Source organism: Hippichthys cyanospilos, chromosome 18 (assembly GCF_059441005.1).
Source record: "Hippichthys cyanospilos isolate Australia breed blue-spotted pipefish chromosome 18, RoL_Hcya_1.0, whole genome shotgun sequence".
In the NCBI taxonomy this organism is placed as follows: Eukaryota; Metazoa; Chordata; class Actinopteri; order Syngnathiformes; family Syngnathidae; genus Hippichthys; species Hippichthys cyanospilos.
This window is the reverse complement of record NC_142386.1, coordinates 9,865,039-9,885,928: the sequence shown is the minus strand read 5'-3', so window position 1 is coordinate 9,885,928 and position 20,890 is coordinate 9,865,039. Positions and strand designations below refer to the sequence as shown.

The following is a 20,890-nucleotide window of genomic DNA, read 5'->3' as shown; positions in this document are numbered from 1 at the left end:
GAGGAGAAGCGGTTATAGAAAATGGACGGATGGAAGGATGGAAGAATATGCAACAAGCTGCCTTGAACTTCTAAAAAAAAAAAAATGCTTTGACTGAGTAAAGCAGTCTTTAAAAAGAGTTTTTTTAAATGATCGTACATAAATTCCAAGATTTTATTTCATTAAATATCTGTTATAAGCTTAAAAAGGTTATTTATTTATCATGATACATTATAGAAGAGTTTGTGATCAATTACTTAAAGGAATTTTTAGACCTGGTAAGTCTTAAAGTGAAAGCCAAGACAAGCAAAAACAACTTGAGACAGAAATAATGGAATCATTGTATTACTGTAAAACGCAAACAAGGAAATGAGGCTAATATATATATATATATATATATATATATATATATATATATATATATATATATATATATATATATATATATATATATATATATATATATATATATATATATATATATATATATATATATATATATATATATATATATGGTCAAATCTGCAGGTTGGTTTTTGCTTGTTTGTTTTTTTAAGATTTGGCTAGCAACACAAAAAAACCACACACACACAAATTTTCTAACACCACTGTTGGCACAGTTGTTGTCACAGTTGTTGACACAGCTGAAAGAACTCGATTGCATGCTTTGGCTCTCACATTCAGGATGACCAATGTCTGAAAACCTTTGGTTTCTTTTGAATCAAGTAGACTCAGTCAAGTTAATGAAAAGAAAAGTTAATTCAACAGCCAATCAAAGACAAATCTGAGTCAGACACCAAGGAGTTGAAGTTGGGTATGAGTGGCAAGTGTACGGAAGGATAAAATAAAGAAAATATATTTTAATCCAGCAGTTTTTGGAGTGATGGTGTGTTTAAAGACCTCACACATATTTTTTGTCAAGCAGACACAAATGAATGAATGGTAATGAATGTTTTGAGGCTTTATTGCAGTCTGACAAAGCATTTATTGGTGCTTCTGCAAGTTGGAGCGTAAGCACACTTCACTTATTTGATTTCTGAGAATGAGCTCATAGCATTTAACAGAAACTGGGTCAGGATGTGTGTATACAGTCTAGTATGTGTGTATGTGTATGTGTGAGTGAGAATGAGCTCAGGGAGAGCGGTTGTCTTTGTCACCAGACAAGTCACTTTCGATAACTTCAGATTTCTCTCCCTTTTTATCCATCAGAGGCACAACAAAGACTGACTTTTGAAAAAAAAAAGTTTATTCAAATGATCATGATCAAGCAGAACATTAAAGCCAAATAAGCAACATCAAAACCAGACAATTAACTGGACTTGAAAAGAAAGCAAGGCCATTCTCTCCCATTCGCTCTTTGATCCACTAAGTGGAATGGAAGTTTAGTACATTTGATGTAACTCTCAAGTATACAATCTGACTTGGTGAATGGATGAAGCAAAACCGGAGCCGCATTCACAAATGAGAACTGATGACGACAAACAAGCGCCCGTGAGCCAATAGATCACAGTGAATGACAGAAGATATCAAAAAGTCTACATTATAAAAAACACACGTATAAAGTGTTTCAATTTACAGTAAATGCGTCTACTGGTTCGGTAAAACAAAAGGCTGACTTGCTATTGATCAATGTCTACACTGTATATGCAATATATTGTAGTATTTCATAACGGGAAATAGAATTTTACTAAGCACAATCCCAAAACATTTTAATCAGATGAAAGGTTTGCAACAGGGGTGTCCAAACTTTTTTCATTTGGGGGCCGCGTGCGCAAATTTAAGGATGCAAGAGCCACCTTTAAATTATTTGATTAATTTATTAAAACACCATTATCAGTCGAAGAATGAAAGGACATATTGTTAATATATATAATCTATGTATAATAATATTGTTAATTTCAAATTAAATTGATGCTATAGACTAGCTTTCTGTGAAAGGTGATGAGGCAACCAATTTTGAGTGTTTAACGGCCCTGTATCCCACCAGACCTAGATTCGCCTCTGCACTGCGAAGCAACCCAATCCCATCACATTTAGAACCAAAACAAGAGCAAATTGTGGTCAGTTACATAAAGTGGACACTAACATAGACACTTTCTAAAACAAAATTTTTTCTATTCACAGTTTTGCGTAGAACCTATCGTAAATTTTCTTTTTATCTTTGCATGAAGTTCCACAGTATATAAACCAATTCATTAGTAGTAGCATCACCTATATTATTATTATTATTATTATTACACCATCCCGTCTCTTTTTTTTTAATTTCACTAGACTTGTCATTTTTGACATATGTCGCTGGAAAAAAAACAAAAAAACGATGAGCCACAAAGGGCCCTCGGGCCGTAGTTTGGACACCCCTAGTTTAAAAGAATATTTGATAACATTTTCTTTGGCAGATCATAACACTTGTTTTTTTGTTTAATGCTCACAGCATATTTTCCATGTGCTTAAATTGCACAGTGTTAAAACAGGCAAATCTTCTGTAAGATCCTGTTGATTTACAATACTGCTTGTAATTAATTAATTCATTCATCAAAAGTGACTTAATAATTTTTTTACAATCCGGAAGGCACACAGAAAGCTTATCAGATGTGCAATTGAACACATTTGGAAGTGACTGGTTTTTAACTTAATCGCACCTATGCACCTTGTCATCTATAGTTTGTTTCAAGTAATAGACGCAAAAGTAACAAACACGCTTAGTATGATTGTGGAAAAATTATTCTTTTCATTGCATCATTGAGAGTGCTGCAAATCCCTTTTATGTTTTGTGCATATGTTCAAAATGTTGCAGTACTTAGCTTAATACTCGTTTATTCAGCAGTGCATGCATTTAATTCAGTACCTGAGCACTGTATGTTCAACCACATTCTCTTCCCCTGACACAAAGAGTATTTTTGTTAATGTTTTTTGACAAGCACCCAAAATACGTTGCTTTAATCAGCCACCTGTTTTTGAGATATGAAAGTCATGTGCCTTGCTGGAGTGTGATGACATTATATCGGTCAAGAAAAGGACAGCATTCTTTAAAATCTCAGTTAAAAAGTACAGAATACCAAAACATCAAATCCACTAAGCTACACAAATGCAACACAAAATGCCCTTGAAAAAGCCCACAGAAGCAGCATTAAAAGTTAAGACACAAACTGTCAAGAAAACCAAAAGCAATAAACCTTGTATGGACTTCAATTCAATCATAACCAAGATTAATACATATCAATATTCTATTTGTACAGAAATTTATAGCTTTATTACCAAAATTGAAATACTAACTCATTGAATCTCAAAGACATACATTTTCACATTGTTTTTATTTTTTAAGAGTCCAAGCACGCAGACTCAAATACTTGATTCGAAGTGTTTGGCTGAAGTGTCTAAAAATGTCTGTTAAAAAATTAATTAAGAATTAAAATAATCAACTACATTAAGAATGAAAGTAATTGATTACTTTGGTACTCGAATGGCCAAAATAAACGATTACTTCAGTACTCAATTACCTAAAGCTGTCTATTACTTTAGTACTTAAGTATCTGAACTAGTCAATTACTTTCTTTTAGTGCCTAAAGATTACTTTTGTACTTAATTCACCTGCAATTTGTAGAGCCACCTTTTAAGCATGACTGAAAGCCGAAAAAGGAAATAAATTAAATAATTAAAATACATTTGTCATTAATGATTCAAATGTTTCATTAAATAAGTATGTCATTAATTAAACTGATTTGTCATTAGTTAATTACTTTCGTATTCATTTAAATATTTGATATTTTGGTACTTTCGGATAAAAAAAGTAAAAATATTTCTTTGGGATTGAATGAGTTAATCTACATTTTCTGCTGTTTTTCTTTTTTTTTTTTAGATCATTATTGCCAGTTTGTCAGCTTATATTAATAGAAAAAACGATGAACATTTTTTTATGCAGTGGTATGGAGTTGTGGTAAGTTTGAATGTACAATCCACTTTGACCTAAAGTTTTTTATTGTTGTATTTCCTTAAATGTTTGAGGGTATGATTCCTTAAACCCTATTCCAAGTATTTCTAAAAGGAATACATTTTATGCCATGCCTTATGGCCCTGAAAATACCGATGAATACTAACAAATACATGGCCAGTCTGAATATTTAGAACAGTATCAAAGCCCAGAAATTCCCCATTTCATTCTGAAAGTTTTCAAAATATTATCAAGTACAGACAACAGACACACAAAACCCCAACATTTTTTTTTCCCATCCACGATCTTTCATTTTTACACATTTGTCACTATTGAGCACAATATGACAGGGAGTCAAATTACAAGCGGAAGCCTAATTGGACAACAGCTCCGCACGTAAAACAGTCAAAATGTCATTTTAGAAAGGAAACCACACGGCATGGAAACGAATGAATGAGATTGCCCGAAAAATGTCATTTTGCAAATCTGTTCTATGGAAGATTCATGTTGACCCTCACTTTTTGTTTTAGTTGCATTGAAAGAGAAATTGCATTGGGCTACTTGTACTCATATTCAGAATGATGATTTCAAATCATTGTCCAAATGAGAGATATTTTCGAATCATGCAGATTCATGCTGAACATAGAAGGTCTGGGATCTTGAAGCTGAATTCACTGAGGATGATTTCTTCACTTTCCTTACAATATTAATAAAGTATACAGGATCTATCTGCCTAACAAGCTAATGAAAATGTTTGGAGGATTGAAGGATTGAAGCGTTGCCTTGGCGGAGCTCGGGAAACTTTTACATCTGTATATGAGTCCATGACTGTCAGGAAGAGATGATTAAATCACGGCAGTTCTCTTCTGGTTGCCTGCTGAGAGACAGGACACAGAATTAGTCCTGACACGAACATGCTGAAGATTACGGAAAGTCCTCACTCATGCAACAGTGGATCGTGACTGGTTACTGCCACCATCACTGAAATGTTATTGTGGCAATATCTAAACAAAAAAATGGTCAAGGGATAGAATTTCTATTTTACAGATTGTACATATAAAATCACCATAGAGGACAAAACATGCATAAGCAGGCATCGATGTGAAATTTGGCAATTACATAGGCTTGGCCAGAATTTAGGGCGGCCAGATGTGCACAACACGACCCTGACCAGCAGCCAATTTCATTCTAATCTGTGCTCTCGCTAAGCTGTTTTCTTACTTGAGAGCCTGGCCAATTTGAATGTCGCATTTAAAATGGCACAGCGTTGGGCCCGTGTGGACAAACATGGCCAACAGCTGATCCAAGAAAGCGGCAGTCACAGGATTTGAAACCCAACCAGACGACTAAATATATTGAAATGAGCGTGCCGGTAAAAATATACACGGGATTTTCATGTGGAAATAGAATCATATAAAGAATGTTTGAAACAGTGCTTCTGCGGCAGAGCAACCGGCATACCTCCAGTTGTAGAATGGACCTCTTTTCATTTTGAGTACTTAAAACAAAAGAAAGAGACAAGTTGCGCAATGAGTGTGAATGTCAAACACAATGCACAAACATGCATATGTCACCATACATAGTACCAAAAGAAATCGATAAGCACTTGACCTTAGCACAAAAAATCCCAGCAAATATGTGACTGTTTATTTTAGTGATTTTTGAAGTTTTCCTTAAATGCAAGATTTGAACAGAGTATCTTCAGGTATAATAAAATATAATTTAATGCTATTTAATGCAGTGCTGGGGACAGCAATATTTTTCTTTTCAAATTAAAAGATAATTTATTTGAACATGAATAAGTGTATTAAAAAGCTTCCTTAGGATATGTCTTTATTTTGTTCAGTTTTCTACAGATGCAAAAAAGCTATTTTTCAGATGACCCAGAAATGAAACAGCTGATTTTACTGGAGTATGCCTTAAGATTACAACATATATCAAAGTTTACAGATGACAAAGTAGCGTTTTAGGACGTTTTTTTTTTTTCCTATTCAAATATGCTTTGCACTTGAGTATTTGTTTGAAAAAAAATTGGAAAAAATGATGGCGTCACTATGATAACACGTCTCACCTTTGAAAACAAACCATCAATCCAGACTTAGTTATGAATGTGAAAATATTAGTCGTGCCAATGACATTTTTTGCTAAATAATCACCAAATTTTACCAAATTAATTACGCTTAATCACATGGTTTTCTGTGTAGCTTTTAATGCAAGGTGGTCTGGTAAGACCTTTATCTTCATCTTTGAGGGTCACAAATGGAAACCCCTTTTTTTTCCCACTTCACTGACCATTTACCATAACTAATATAGTATTTGAACTTGCAATGTGTGCAAATTGTATTTATTTTTCTTCCAATGACCCCCTTAAGATACTTATTAAAGTAAAGCTATGTAAACGCCCATGTTTTTGTTCTAAATTTTGTTGCAAAACTAACAGGAGTTAATAGAACTGGATCAACATTTTCGCAAATTTAACATCCAAAGTTAACATTTTAACATTGGCAGCCTCTCGAGAATATTTAAAAGCCCTCAAAGTTAACAGAGGTGTCGGGATTGTAAAAATACATCGATGTTTCATTTCTGAAAGTTGCGATGTTTGACCTTAGGAGTTCCACTGTACATTTGCATGAACTGCTTGTGATCCGCTAGACTCCCCGCATGATACAGCTCGTTTAGCACATCTTGTCCTTGAAGAGAAGTGCTCAGTGTCTGCACTCTTTGAAGTATTCCCGCGCTTCCGACACCCACTACTGTGATATGCATCTGGGATAAACGACCTACATACTACATTAGACATTGAACAGTGGAACATTGTGCATGTGCACGAGGTGGGGGTGGTGGATTTGGGGGGGGGGGGGGGGGGGGGGGCGTATTTGTTTGACCTAATTATTCAATGTGATTGCTTGTTGGCTCTTTCAATACTCAAACGATTAAAAGCATCACTGGCTCTTTCGGTTAATTATTATTTACTCAGAAAAGAGTGCGTCATTTCACTCCTCCCCAATTTTATTTTTCTGCTATCCATTGACATACATGCATGTATTTGAGCTGGAACGATGGTGAAAAGTGAAATTTCATTTGATATTCTTTGTTATAATTTTTTATTGCATCTTGATTCAGGAAAAAAAAAATCTAGCGGTGAGACAAAATTTACACACATAATGGAATTGTAATGATCACAATTATTCAGCCATAAACACCTGTGGTCACAAATACTCTGATCAAGAGGGAAGTCATGTCAAAAATGTTCTTTATACAAATCACTCTATGCCACCCAACACAGTATTCTGAAATATGCAGAAAAATACACTCCCTCTTAACCACCGACCAATCAAGTCACAGTTTGGGAGTTACAAGAGCAAATGCTGAAAAAAAGAAGAAAGTAAGTCAAAATTTTTCTTTATAACAATATGCACTATGACCTCACTAGTATAAACTAATGTTTGGTAAAAACTGTGTTTGTGTTGTATGATTTCAGCAGGAAATTTCACCTATACAAATGGTGTGCAGCCATTTTGCCACTTTCTGCCAAGTGAAAATGACAGTTGCTCAAGGCTGAGGTAACGAACAATCACAGCTCACCTGTGCTCAGTTTGGTAAGCCGCGCTCTGATTGGCCATTACATGAGCCCTGCGCAGCAGTGACGTTGCTTTCAGTAGACATGAAGTGGCAAAATGGCCGCCCCCAGAGATGGATAAATATAGGTTATAGTGTTGTGTTTAATATTCGAAAAACAAAACATTAACAGCAAAACCATTTTTATACTTGTGGGGCCAAAGAGAATATACTATTAGTTCCCCTGTAACATTCTGTTTATGGACTATGAATTAAACAGAAAAACCCACATGTTTTACCAACATATTTATATATAAGACCAATGATAGTAATTACCTAAACTAATTGATTGTTAAATTCATTTAGTACCAGCCATTTTTAGACCCTCCTTGAACCAAAAACAGATGGATTCATTCACATACATCAACACGATATTAACCAGAATACCACGTTTAGACGAGTGCGTGCATATAAAATATTATTGTTAAAAAAAAAAATGACATGACTTCCCCTTTATGATGAATTGCATATATTGTCGGTAATGACATTTCGGTGTAAAACGTTGTACATTCTACGTACCTCCAATGTGGATGCTCTGGACTCAGTGGTCTCACTTGGCCCTATGCTCCTAGGTATACTGGACACAAAGTAGCCAGCTCCTTTGGGAATTATGGGCTGTCTCACCACCACTTTGCCTTTCCTGGTCTCTGCCAGAAACAGGCTGTACCAGTAGGCATCGCTGGAGATCAAGGTAGAGTCGGCAATGGTGGAGCTCCGCTGACTGATCACGCTATTCCTGCTGATCACACTGTTCCGGTTAGCAGGGGGAATCTTGATGGCCTTTGGCTTTGGTTTTTGACACTTCAGCACAATAATAACCAATATGGTAATAAGCAGCAAGAAGGAGACGGCCCCTAAACCGATGACTAAATATAAGTTGAGGTCTGTGAAGACGTCATACTCCAGCGGCAGTTCCGTTGTCTCGGAAAACGCCATGGAGTGTTCCACAGTGGATATTTTGATGGTGACTGTGGTCGAGAGAGCAGGGTTACCGTTGTCTTTTGCCACGATGACCAGACGTTGTTGGCGGGGGTCTCTGTAGCTGAACATTCTCGTCGTCCGGATTTCGCCGTTGTATTGATCGAGACTGAAAAGGGAGCTGTCACTGATTTGTAAGAGCTGGTATGTGACCCTGCCGTTCTGCTCGGAGTCCGCGTCGATGGCAATCACTTTAGCCACTAAATGTCCCTTATCTGTGGACCTGGGGATCACCTGCTCCACGACGGAGCCTTGCGCCCGCCACGGTGACACTATGACGGGGGTGTTGTCGTTTTGATCCAGAATGATGATATGAACGGTAACATTGCTGCTCAGCGGGGGGACGCCTGAGTCTCTTGCCTCAATGTGGAAAAGATACTCCCTCTCTCGCTCAAAATCAAAGGTCTTCAAGGCATAAAGGTCACCATTTTCTGGATTGATGGAGAAGAGCATCGACATGGACGTGTTCACTATCTCCTTCTCCATTATGAAATATACCAAGTATTGGTTCTCATTCAGATCTGGGTCAAACGCGCTCAGAGACGTCAGCAATGCTCCCGGCAGATTGTTCTCCATAACGTGGATCGTGTAAAAAGACTGAGGGAATGTGGGCGCATTGTCATTGATATCATGAATATCTAAAGTGAAGGTCTCGCTTTCAGTTAGCGGCGGCGTCCCTTTGTCGGTCACCTTCAGCGTTATTTCATATTTGCTCTTTATCTCTCTGTCCAGCGGCTTTGAAACCAGAAGCTCAAAGTAACCCTCTGAGGATTGATTGAGGATGAAGGGTAGGCTTTCCTGCTGACCTAACGTGAGCTCCACTTCCCCGTTGACACCGGAGTCCCTGTCGCTGACGCTGACCACGGCGATCAGCGTCCCCACGGCGGTATTCTCGGCCACGGCACTTTTTAGAGACTTGATGGTCAGCTCCGGGTAGTTGTCATTCAAATCCGTGATGGACACCATCACCTTGCAGTGTCCCAACAGCGGTGTTGAACCTTCATCCTGAGCTTGTATGTGCATCTCAAAATTCTGATTGTCCTCAAAATCGACAGCCCCCTTAACCTTGATCTCGCCTGAATGTCGGTCAAGGGAGAAGAGCTCCTGCGTCTTCTCGGAAGTGTAGAGCGTGTAAGAATATAATAAGCGTGCGTTTGTGCCTTCATCCAAGTCTGTTGCGTTTAAGGTCATGACAACTGTCCCTGCACCTGAATTCTCAGGAACATTGACTTCAAATACCGGTTGACTGAACAGGGGGGCGTTGTCGTTGATATCGAGGACATTGATGATAATACTAGCTGTGCCGGATCGGGCAGGAACCCCTCCATCCACCGCGGTTAAAATCAGATTATGGGCCGTGTCTGTCTCCCGGTCCAAATTGCCATTAAGAACCAGGTCTACATATTTGGAGCCATCGCTGCCAGTTTGTATGTCAATGTTGAAATATTTACTCTCACTCAGATAGTAAGTCTTGATTGAATTAGCACCAACATCAGCATCTACAGCATTTGTTAATGAGAATCTCTCACCGGGAGGGGTTGCCTCGGAAACATCCAAATAAATGGTCTTCCTCCGGAATATAGGCGCGTTGTCGTTAATGTCCATGATCTCCAGTTCAATGTTAAAAATACGAATTGGGTTTTCTAGTATGACATCCATTTTCAGGAAGCATGAAGCTGTTTTAGTCATGCAGATGCTTTCCCGGTCGATTTTCTCGCGGATGATGAGCTCTCCGGTTTCTTTGTTGATGTCAAGATAATTTTTGCTGTGAATGACATCCAGCTTTGCTTTCCGTTCCACCATGCTTCGAACATCTAGACCCAAATCGGTAGCAAGATTGGCAACAAAGGAGCCCTCTTCCATCTCCTCCGGAATGGAGTAGCGGGTGATTGAGAACGCACAGATCCATAAAGCACTGAACGTAAAAGCGGCGAAAAGAAGATGTGTCCGTAAATGCGCCATGAGAGAAGCCATTTGTCTGCCTTTCAAATATAGCGATCGAGCAAATTCGTCCTAATGTTCAGGCTGTCTTGTTGCGCGGAAGCACCGGTGTCATTCTTGCATCCACGCGTGGGAGCTGAAGCGAGCTTCCATGCATGTACGCGCAGCAACGCCGATTCCTGCAGGGGCGTGTGCAACGTTTGTGGAGGCTGGCCTTGAGTGGACCACCTCACATAAGAGGGGGGAGAAAAGATGTGGGGGGTAGTTCCTATCGCCACAAAAAGAGCAATACTGACGGATGTCTACTCCTATCAAAGATATATTAATGACGTTACTTAAATTCCTAAACGCATTAGTTTATTTAATTAGGTAATGCAATAAATAAATATTTGGTCTTCAGAATAGTATTTAATCCTTCAAATAATGGTCATAAAATACTGTCATTTTAAAAGAAAGCTGTTTTCATGTTCTCTAACCCCCATCAAGGTAGCCGAGGTCTATCCCACAGCGTTTATTTTCTTTCCATTTTTGTCAAATCTGCAACTCAGCACGTTTGCATCTTTCACAAAACTCTTCACATTAACTGTTAACATTAACCTAATTTTCTTTAATAAAAACCCTGAGCCCGCCTCCTTTATAATAACGAAGCTTTCTTTTTAGGTTACCATAGCAACCATTCGCTCTTTGTCATTGTAAATGCCTTCATTAATGTTATAGCACAAGTACAGTAAGGGGATGAAAAATGTTGCTTTCATTTGTCCTGTATTTTACTCCCATCTAGAGATACATTTAAGAATTACAGGAACATCCTTCATTAAGTGATGTACTCTACACCCCAATCCCCATCTCACTCACTCACTCACTCACTCACTCACTCACTCACTCACTCACTCACTCACTCACTCACTCACTCACTCACTCACTCACTCACTCACATTTTTGCAGAGGAAACGCGCTTTATATTTTGATTCAATTCAAAACACAACTTGGTTTATCAGGGGAGGTACCGAATCTGTGGTGGAGTTACCCCCTCTAGTGGCAAAATATTATTCGCTCACTCAGTTATCCAGGCGCTTGGGCAGTATTATAACAAAACACAACTTGATTTCTAGGTTAAACCTAAATATTCCATATGCATGTCCCCTGGCTACACATAGGCCGCTTTCAGCTTGCCTGTGATGCCAGACTGGTACTCAGTCTTGCGTTATTTCTCTGTAAACATTGGCAGGAAAATATGTTTGCAGCATTTGTTTGGATGTTATTCCAGTTGCCTCTAAACGCCAGGGAGTTCAGATGCATTAGAATAGATGGGGTATGAAGCAAGCATGTAAAATCGGTTTGCTTTGACCCATTTGGGCACTAAATTGCACATAAAACGATTGCAATTTGAGGTAGCTTTAAATTTAACAGGCCCCTGACATTTTCCTTAATATTCTCTTCATCGTTGGTGCTCACACAATTCTACTGTCGCGCTCACCTGTTCAACACAGCCCTATTCACATTGATTTACGTATTTATTTCGAACAAAACATGTCACTTCAAAACATATAGGTTCAATGTGAATTTATTAATATATATATGCTATACATACTTTGTACAAAATGAATATTTCTACTATGAATGAAAATATACTAGAATAATAATGAATTGTGGATAAGTACGAATCACATTACAACCTGGATTTCATAACACCTTTAAGTAGACACAGTTTGTATTTTCTAACCATCATGTTTAGTCTAATGACATTAAAAACCTCAAAAGGACCGGCATCAGTGTCCCCCATGCCAATATTATCATTAGTTGCGTGCGATATGAAAAATAGCAGAACTACTCAGAAAAATAAAGGAAAAACCTTTCCACCATATACAACACTTCTTGAGGAGGAATCAACAGTTACTTTTGGATTTTACATATGTTTATTCTTGAGAAATTATCAGGAAATCCTATGGAGAGAGGAAGCGTAATATTTTTTCCACAATATTAATGAATTTGGGGCTGTAGCTTTTGGACAAATATTGGGAAAACAAAATATTTTTTTCAGTAACCCCGTAACTCGCAATTCCAAAGACATATTTATACATTTTTTCAAAAGTCCATATATTAAATTAAAGGTACTTGTTTAGCACCTGAGGTGCTTGAGTAATCAATGACTTTACTACTTCAAGTAGTAAAGTCATGGATTAATTTAGTACTTACTTAAATAATTTATTTTGGTGCTTAAACACCTAAAATAATGTACTACTTTGGGACTTCATTATCTACCCAACCAACTACTTTATTTAATACTTTACTCATTCAATCCCAAAGACATCTTTCCAGTCTAGACATTCAGTCCCATGAACCCCTGTTGTAAAATATGTAAAATCACATCTTTGTGATCAAATCAATTAATTGTCTAAATGTATTGATCACTTGAGCACTTTATTACCTAAAGTATTTACTGAATTACTAACCCTTTGGTATTATCCATTTTTAGACTCTCCCTTGGCCAAACACAAAAAAATGTGAAAGGAATGTGAATAAGTAATGAGTAATGTCTGGCGTAAACGTCAAAACGTGTCTTTGGAACTGAACAATTTAATACTAGCTTGTTTGTTTTTTTTCTAACGACAGTTCGTTACTTGTTTGAAGACCTGTACAACATTCCCATGTGACACATTTTAATAACAAATATATCATACATCAGTGTGAACATAAATACTTGTCTTATTTTAAAATCCCGCTACTTATGAGCTCATCATCTTTGTCATACGGCTGTTCATACTTGGAGATCAATTTCTTTTTCTTCCCAAAAGTTGAAAAGCTGTTGTAGACGTCCAGGTCACCTCGAGGCGCAAGTTTGAGTGTGCTGTAGCCAGATGTGGTACCAGGAATGTACACATTGTGCTGGTAGTCTGCAGTATCGGAGGGAATATACATATTGTGCAGGTAGTCTGGAGCCTCAGATTGAGGCTGCGTGTACTTTGGAGTCCAAGTGAAATTGGGATTGCTTTCGTCTTGAAGAGACATCTTGCAGTCTGCAGAAACAGGCATTGAGTGTGAAAAGTGCACGATGAACCCCCAAATTTGCACTCATTCTATCCCAAACACATATTTTACATTTGTTCAACCATCTAGACGACAGGTGTCAAACTCCAGTCCTCGAGGGCCGGTATCCTGCATGTTTTTAATTATTTTTTATCAAACACACCAGTTTCAAATGATTGGGATGATTTTCAAGCCCCTGCAGTACTTGCTAATTATCTTATCATTTGAATCAAGTGTGTTGAGGAGATAAAACAGGAAAACATGCAGAATACCGGCCCTCGAGGACTGGAGTTCGGCACATATGGTCTTGACCTTTAATCCTAGGTACTAGTTAATGCATTTTTCAAAGGTCTGGCTAAAATAGAAAAAAAAAATCCTTAGAAATGGCTGCCAATAAATGAATTAAGTGCTTAAGCACCTCTTAAAGAAAATTTCAAATTATGTTTTTGGGACTGAATGAGTTGAGAATTGGCAGTCACCATTCATATGGTTTCCCCAGGTCCAGTACTGAGGGGCCACAGAGCAGAAATACTCATCAGGTTCGAACGGTTGTCGTGATAAAGTGCCTTCCATATGACCGGAACTGTACCTGAAAAAGGTAAAAATGCAACTTCAGTCCAATAAATGAAGGCATGTCCATTTCAATCCGTCAAGCTACTCACCTCTTGTATGCTGAATTCCGTTGATTTTTGGTCCAAGTCCAATCCTTGCTGGGATTCTTAAGCTGCATGGTTGAAACGCAGCAAATGCAAATCAATAACTTGCTCAAGTACAGTAAATGTGTTTTCTGCTTGACTGGTGTGCCCTTTTCTCCTTTCTTGATATTGACATTCATCATCTTATTTGGGGCTATCTTACTGAAACAAAACCAACAACTGATGCGAATACTGTATGCATTGGATATTGTATGTAGATTTTGTTATGGATCATTTCATTCTGCCCCATATTACACTAAACATTTATTGAAGGGATCTCAAAATAATCGAATAATCGAGTGCAATTATTTACAGTCATACTTTATGTTTTTAATCTGTTTTATTTGAGTATTTATTAGGCTTGAGTAACACTGAAATAGCTCAAGTTTAGCCTACCACATCAAGGCGAAGCATCCAGCTAACTTAGTTATAATGTTATGTTACTTATGTTCATTTTTAATTCCATGGCAATCGACAAAAGAAAGCAGCATCATTCACCCTAAACCTGAACTAAATGTTGCAGCAAGCACTTGAGCTTTGTCTTAAATGCACCTGACGATACATGGTGATAACGGCATCTGTTAAGGAACATATATGACATAAGCCACTTTTCTGTATCTGTAATTGAAAAAAAAAAAAAGCTCTAGTAGAGGGTTGATCTCCAATATGTTTAGGTGATCTTAAACAAAGATTACTTAGATTAATGAATTAAAGATTGATTAAATTTTTTAATCTCTTGACAGCACTGATCTATTCAAAATTAGGTTTAGCTGCACAATCAAAACTGATCACACATTTATTAAGTTGAAAAAAAATCAACATTACTTTCTCAATGTGCCGTTTTGCTACTCTCAATCATAAAACAAAACAAATAAAAAGAAAAACATTTCATTTAATCCTAATTTTGTGGCTGCATGCTTGATGATTTGATAGTACCCTGCTCTGAAACTGGGTTGAGAAAAGAAAAGAAACACTTTATTCAGGTTGTAATTTGTCATATACGCCTAGGGAGTTAAAAAAAAAAAAAAAGCAAACCCTAATGAGATCATGATGAGGTAATAAGCGAAACAAATTGATTTGGTGTGAAGTAACACTCAACTTGGGGTGCATGAAATGACAAATAGAATGAATAATGAATGTGGGTGCAAATTTAACAGTTCACAGCTAGCTAATCAGGGCCAATTTATAGATATACGTTATAGATATACACCGGCGCAGTCAAATGTGTGAAGACAATGTTTAATTCAGTTCTCTCTTAATTTTAAAAAATCTTACTTGTAAATTACAATGGACATTTTGATGGCTTTTGATTGAAAAATGTTCATCAAAACCAGAATGTTTTATGATTACGTTTTGCTCAGATGAAATTGTTGCCCATTTGAAGGTGACTCTTTTTAAAGTGTCCATTTTTTTTTCTAAACTTAATTCACATATTTACATACCAAATAACATTTGGAGGCTTAATTGAAATTGAGGAAAATAAGACATACATTTTAACAACATTTATTTTTGCATTTATCATAACATAACCGTTTTTGGTTTTGGCTATTCAATCGATAAGCTTCTCAGTAGCACTTTGATTGTCTTTAATATTTAAGAGCTAGGTTATCCCATCCCTATTCAAACAGAGAACAATGATGCTAAAACCTTTCCATGCTAACTGTTAGCTAACTCCTACGTAACAACATGAAAAGTGAGTGAAAATTTAAATTCAGCAACAATAAGGACTGGTAAAGATCATATATTGGTAAAGAACTTAGTGGTAGAAAGTAAGAAATTTTCCGTTTCAGCCATGTATTTACTATCCATGCTATAAACCTGTGAGCCAACACATATAGTGTTATAATTTTAGATGCTAACACTTGCTCTACAGTCAGTAAATCATTGGCAGGTACATTCATCTGTGAAAATTGCAGCGACTGAGTGGAACAAACCAAATGTCAGATGTCGGGGCATTGCTGTAATATTGTTGTTAAAATATTATGTTTCAGCAATGCAATGCGTGTTTATATAATTAGTGTTCTAGCCTGTTTAAACCAGGCTTACAAAAAAAAAAAAAAATCTCTTAAATATTTTTGGCGCAGGAAATCAATTTAGGGGTGCTCACGCACCCCCAAAAATGGGCTAGGAATGTCCATGTTTATTAGCATTGTAACAAATTTTAATCTGATTCGTTTTTTTTTTAGCTTGTTTGAAAAAGACTTAAAAAAAAAAACAATCTTTAAAATTTGGGGTGATTAGATTCAATTTAGGGGTGCTTGAGAACACCACAGACGGGGCCAAAAGCAGCATCAGCAATGTAAAGTATGTGAACACAATTTGTTTTCTAGTGTGTCTAGAAAGCACATAAATAAGTAAATAAATAAATAAATTTAGGTGTAGCTGGAATTCGACTTGGGCTGCACACCAAAAAATGGGCTAGAAAAGCACATGTATATCAAAAATGTGATGTTACTACAATTTGTCTTGTAGCTTTTTTTAAAGGACATACAATAAAAAAAAAAAAAAAAAAACACCTCTTGTATTTAGGTGGTGCTTGGATTCAATGTAGGGGTGCTTGAGCACCCACAGAAAGGCTAGAAACACCTGTATGTATGTAAGGAATGTAATGTAGGTTAATACATTTAGTTTTCTAGCTTGTTTAACAAGGAAATGCATACATATAAATGAATAATGTCTTAAATTTAGATGGTGATGAGATTCAATTTAGCAGTGCTTGAGAACCTCCAAAAATTGTCTAAAAAAACCCATGTGTAAATCTGAAGTCTATCATTATTGGAGAAAATAATAATTTTGAAAGCACCACCAGAAGCAAGAAGGCAAATTGATCAACAAGTAACTTTTTAAGTCAGTTCTTGTGTAAAATAAGGGATAAAAATGTGCAATGTTGATGTTTGTCTCTTTACACAACCTAAGCAACAAAAAGTTCTTTTTTTTTTGTGCTGTTATTGTTACCTCTTTTTGACTTGAAGTCCTGTTGTTGGCCAGCTCATTACGGTCCAGGGCGCTCCAACCCGACGTCAGGTAGTCGGTGCTTTTGGCATTATTCTGTCGTACAGACAAGACCGGACTGCAGGGCTTGAGGAACATGAAGTCGCTTTTGGAAGATTCCGGCGTCAGACACATCTTGTAGCAGTAAGCTTGCGGGAGCGCCCCGTTGCCGCTGCCGCTGGCCTCGCCGCATCCGACCGGCTCTGCTGACATCCTGATGTTCAAATTGGACTTTTTGAAGATGTCAGTGCCGCCGGGTGATACCGAGCGACAGCAGCAGCAGCACACGTTTGCGGGGGGGAAGTTGGACTCTTTGGCGGACGCTCTGTCCTTCAACCTCCTCACAGTAACAATGACGATGATAGCCACTAGAAATGTGAAGGAGATAGCGCCGAGAGACACGATTAAGTAGAGGCTAAAGTTGGAGCTGTGACGGGGGCTCAGGGACAGGTCACCCGGATCGGCCTGCGATCCCGGCAGGCTGTCAACCACTGACAGGATGATGGAAACTGTGGCCGAGAGGGGGACTTGGCCATTGTCCTTCACCACAATGACCAATCTGTGCCTCGTGGGGTCTTTCTCCACAAACTGTCGTATTGTCCTAATTTCCCCTGTGTATAAAGCCACGCTGAACAAGCTCGGGTCGGTCGCTTGAAGCATTTGGTAGAAAAGGCGCGAGTTCTGACCCGCGTCTGCGTCCGCGGCTCGGATTTTGGTGATCAGGTAGCCGGCGTCCACCGATCTGGGCACCGCTTCAATCGGCGGTGTGCCGTTTCGAGGAAGGGGCGACACGATGACAGGCGCGTTGTCATTTTGATCCAGGATAAAAATAGTTACGGTAACATTGCTGATTAAAGGCGGGAATCCAGCATCTTGAGCTTGCGCCGTGATTTGGAAGCTTTTTAGCTGCTCGTGGTCAAATGACCTGAGGGCGTAAATATTGCCGTTATCTGAATTTATGGAGACATATGTGGAGGCGGGCATCTCTTGAATGTCAGCATCTATTAAAGAATACGAGATGTAGGCATTTTGCCCATAGTCTGGGTCCTGTGCTGTCACAGAGCAGATTGAAGCCCCCGGTGCATTATTCTCAGTCAAGTAAACAGTATAAGCCGGTTGTTTGAAAAGAGGTGCATTATCATTCACATCTGACACTTGGACCACAATGGTCTTCCTTGTGAATAAAGGTGGAGAGCCCATATCTCTTGCAGTGAGTGTGATGTTGTACTCTGCCACGGTTTCCCTGTCCAAAAAATCACTTGTCACCAGCGTGTAGTAGTTTTTAAAAGAGGAATGGAGCTGGAAGGGGATCAGATTCGGGATCTCGCAATCAACGTTGCCATTTTCCCCCGAGTCCCGATCCGTGACGCTGATGACAGCGATGACAGTTCCCGGAGGCGCGTCCTCGTGCACAGGTGTGGACACGGAGGTCAAAATGACCTCCGGGAGGTTGTCGTTTCGATCCAAGACGTTCACCAGCACCTTGCAATGGACCGCGACTGCGGAAGGACCTTTGTCCTTCGCCTGGATGTAAATTTCATGCATCCTTGCTTTTTCATAGTCGATCACCCCCTTCACTTTGATTTCCCCCGTGTGCGCGTCTATCATGAAAAGCTGGCGCACTTTGATGGGCGCGTGCCCGCTGAAAGAATAGCTGATGTCTGCATTGGTCCCCTCGTCCAAATCGGACGCGTTTAATTTGATGACAACTGCGCCCTTTGCCGCGTTTTCAGCCAGTCTCACTCTATAGAAGGATTGGTCGAACACAGGCGCGTTATCGTTGGCATCTAAGACAGTGATATCAATTTGCGCTGTTCCCGACCTTTCTGGAGAACCTCCGTCCACCGCTGTCAGGACCATCTGGTGCGCACTCTGCTGCTCCCGGTCCAGCGGGGTTTGGAGGACGAGTTCGGCGAATTTACTGCCGTCACTTCTTGTCTGGATGTCCAAAGTGAAGTGCTCGTTGACGCTCAGCAAATAAGTGCGCAACGAATTGGAGCCCACATCCAAATCTTGCGCGCTCTCAAGTGGAAAGCGGGACCCCGGCGCTGCAGATTCGGAAATGTCCAGATTAAATTCCGTCCACGGGAAGCTCGGGGAATTGTCATTCACGTCCAGAATTTCGACTTCAACTCTGTACAGCTCCAGAGGGTTTTCGATGACAACTTGCAAATGGAAAGAGCACGCCAAACTCTGCTCGCACAGTTCTTCGCGATCGAGCCTCTCGTTTACGAACAAAACTCCATTTTCCAAATTCACCTCCACGTACTGCCGCCTGGTCCCGGACACGATGCGAAATCTTCGTGCAGAGAGTTTACTCAAATCCAACCCCAAATCCTCTGCTATGTTTCCCACGAAAGCGCCATGTTCCAGCTCCTCTGGGATGGAATAGCGGATCTGCCCACATGCCGAGTCCAAGAAACAGATAATAAACGCAAACGCGCAAACTATGTTGCGTTTTACGCATGCCTTTCTTCTTTTCGTCCGATGCGTGTCCATTTGGAGGCTGTCTCTAAACTCCCATCCAAAGTTGACACTGTTGATAGAGCCCCAGTTGCGCACGATGCAGTTTGGAGGGCAAACAATAAAAAAAACTTGACATTGGCGGGACTGATGCAGCTCCTGTCTGCCTGAGAGAAAGGAGAAAAGAAGGGGCGGGGTGGAGGGGGGACTGAGAGGGCTATCGCAGATTAGAGTGAGCGTGCACGGGTGTGTGTATGCGCGTGCAAACTCGTATCATTGGCCCTACTGTTTCAATCGGAGGCAAACGACATCTGCTTGGATAATCTTTACTGCCTACGAGCTCGATCCAATTCATGTCACAGTCCCAAGGCTTGAATTGCATTTAAACGGGCTTGGTTCACCTTTAATCATTGACAGCATTTGGGCTATAACCCGAGGCCTTACTAAAATAACACTGGAGTTTTTGCTGTTATTTGCAATACTGTTTAAATTCAAGTGTGCGGGATATTGAAAAGAAACTATACTGGTATGATTCACTAATATTGGTTCCCTCATTTGACTAATATTTCCACCAAACGGTTGAATTCACTGGCAGCCGACCAAAGAAATGGTTGACTTCATTGGAAACCAATCAAGGGTGTGTACTGCCTTCAATGTAAAGTCAGCAATATGTGTTCCCGTTTCTCTTTGACCATGAAAGGGGTTTATGATTAAAAAAAATGGATGAATGGATTTCATTCATTCATTTTACTTTCATATCACATCAGAGAAACAGAAGACTTGCATCATGTTTAGACAGCTTCAGTCATTATTTTTAAAGAACAAAGGGACATGCAGTACAAAGGTTTGCTGTAGCTGTTTGAAATGGATTGTTTTAAACACACACACGCACACATAGTTGAAAAATGTGTTTGGCTGTGGTTGATTATGAAAATATTGCAATTAATCAGTGACAATGTTTTAATCACTTGACAGCACATATATATATATATATATATATATATATATATATATATATATATATATATATATATATATATATATATACAGTATATATATACAGTATATATATGTGTGTGTGTGTGTGTGTGTGTGTGTTCAAAAAGACAATAATCCTCAGATGCATGTTAATTGAACAATGCGTTGATAATGGCGGACAGTAGTATATTTATTATTATGAGTGTCACTTATAATAATTTGGCTGAAATATCTTACTACATCAGAATAAACTGTATGGTGATGGTATAGATATAATGGTGTAACACGATAA

General features: G+C 38.7%; 2 protein-coding genes across 5 annotated transcripts; both read right to left on the bottom strand.

Moving 5' to 3' along the window:
• Positions 1 to 1,203: 1,203 nt before the first annotated feature.
• On the bottom strand, positions 1,204 to 10,604 carry LOC148408882 (protocadherin alpha-C2-like). Of its 4 annotated transcripts, none has more exons than XM_088441575.1 (3): positions 8,045 to 10,604; positions 5,369 to 5,405; positions 1,204 to 4,784 (listed from the first exon to the last, which is right to left on the bottom strand). In XM_088441575.1, the coding sequence occupies exons 1-2, from the start codon at positions 10,475 to 10,477 to the stop codon at positions 5,394 to 5,396; spliced, it is 2,445 nt and encodes an 814-aa protein (XP_088297701.1). In that variant the 5' UTR covers positions 10,478 to 10,604; the 3' UTR covers positions 1,204 to 4,784; positions 5,369 to 5,393. The 4 variants fall into 4 exon arrangements, with proteins under 4 accessions (XP_088297701.1, XP_088297702.1, XP_088297699.1 ...); XM_088441576.1 differs by having other exon boundaries at positions 1,204 to 4,781; XM_088441573.1 differs by lacking the exon at positions 5,369 to 5,405.
• Positions 10,605 to 11,992: 1,388 nt separating this feature from the next.
• Positions 11,993 to 19,781, bottom strand: LOC148408881 (protocadherin-10-like). Its single transcript, XM_088441792.1, has 4 exons — positions 17,122 to 19,781; positions 14,134 to 14,195; positions 13,951 to 14,060; positions 11,993 to 13,461 (listed from the first exon to the last, which is right to left on the bottom strand). Exons 1-4 carry the CDS (start codon positions 19,654 to 19,656, stop codon positions 13,151 to 13,153), a joined length of 3,018 nt encoding a protein of 1,005 aa, XP_088297918.1. The 5' UTR covers positions 19,657 to 19,781; the 3' UTR covers positions 11,993 to 13,150.
• Positions 19,782 to 20,890: the final 1,109 nt, after the last annotated feature.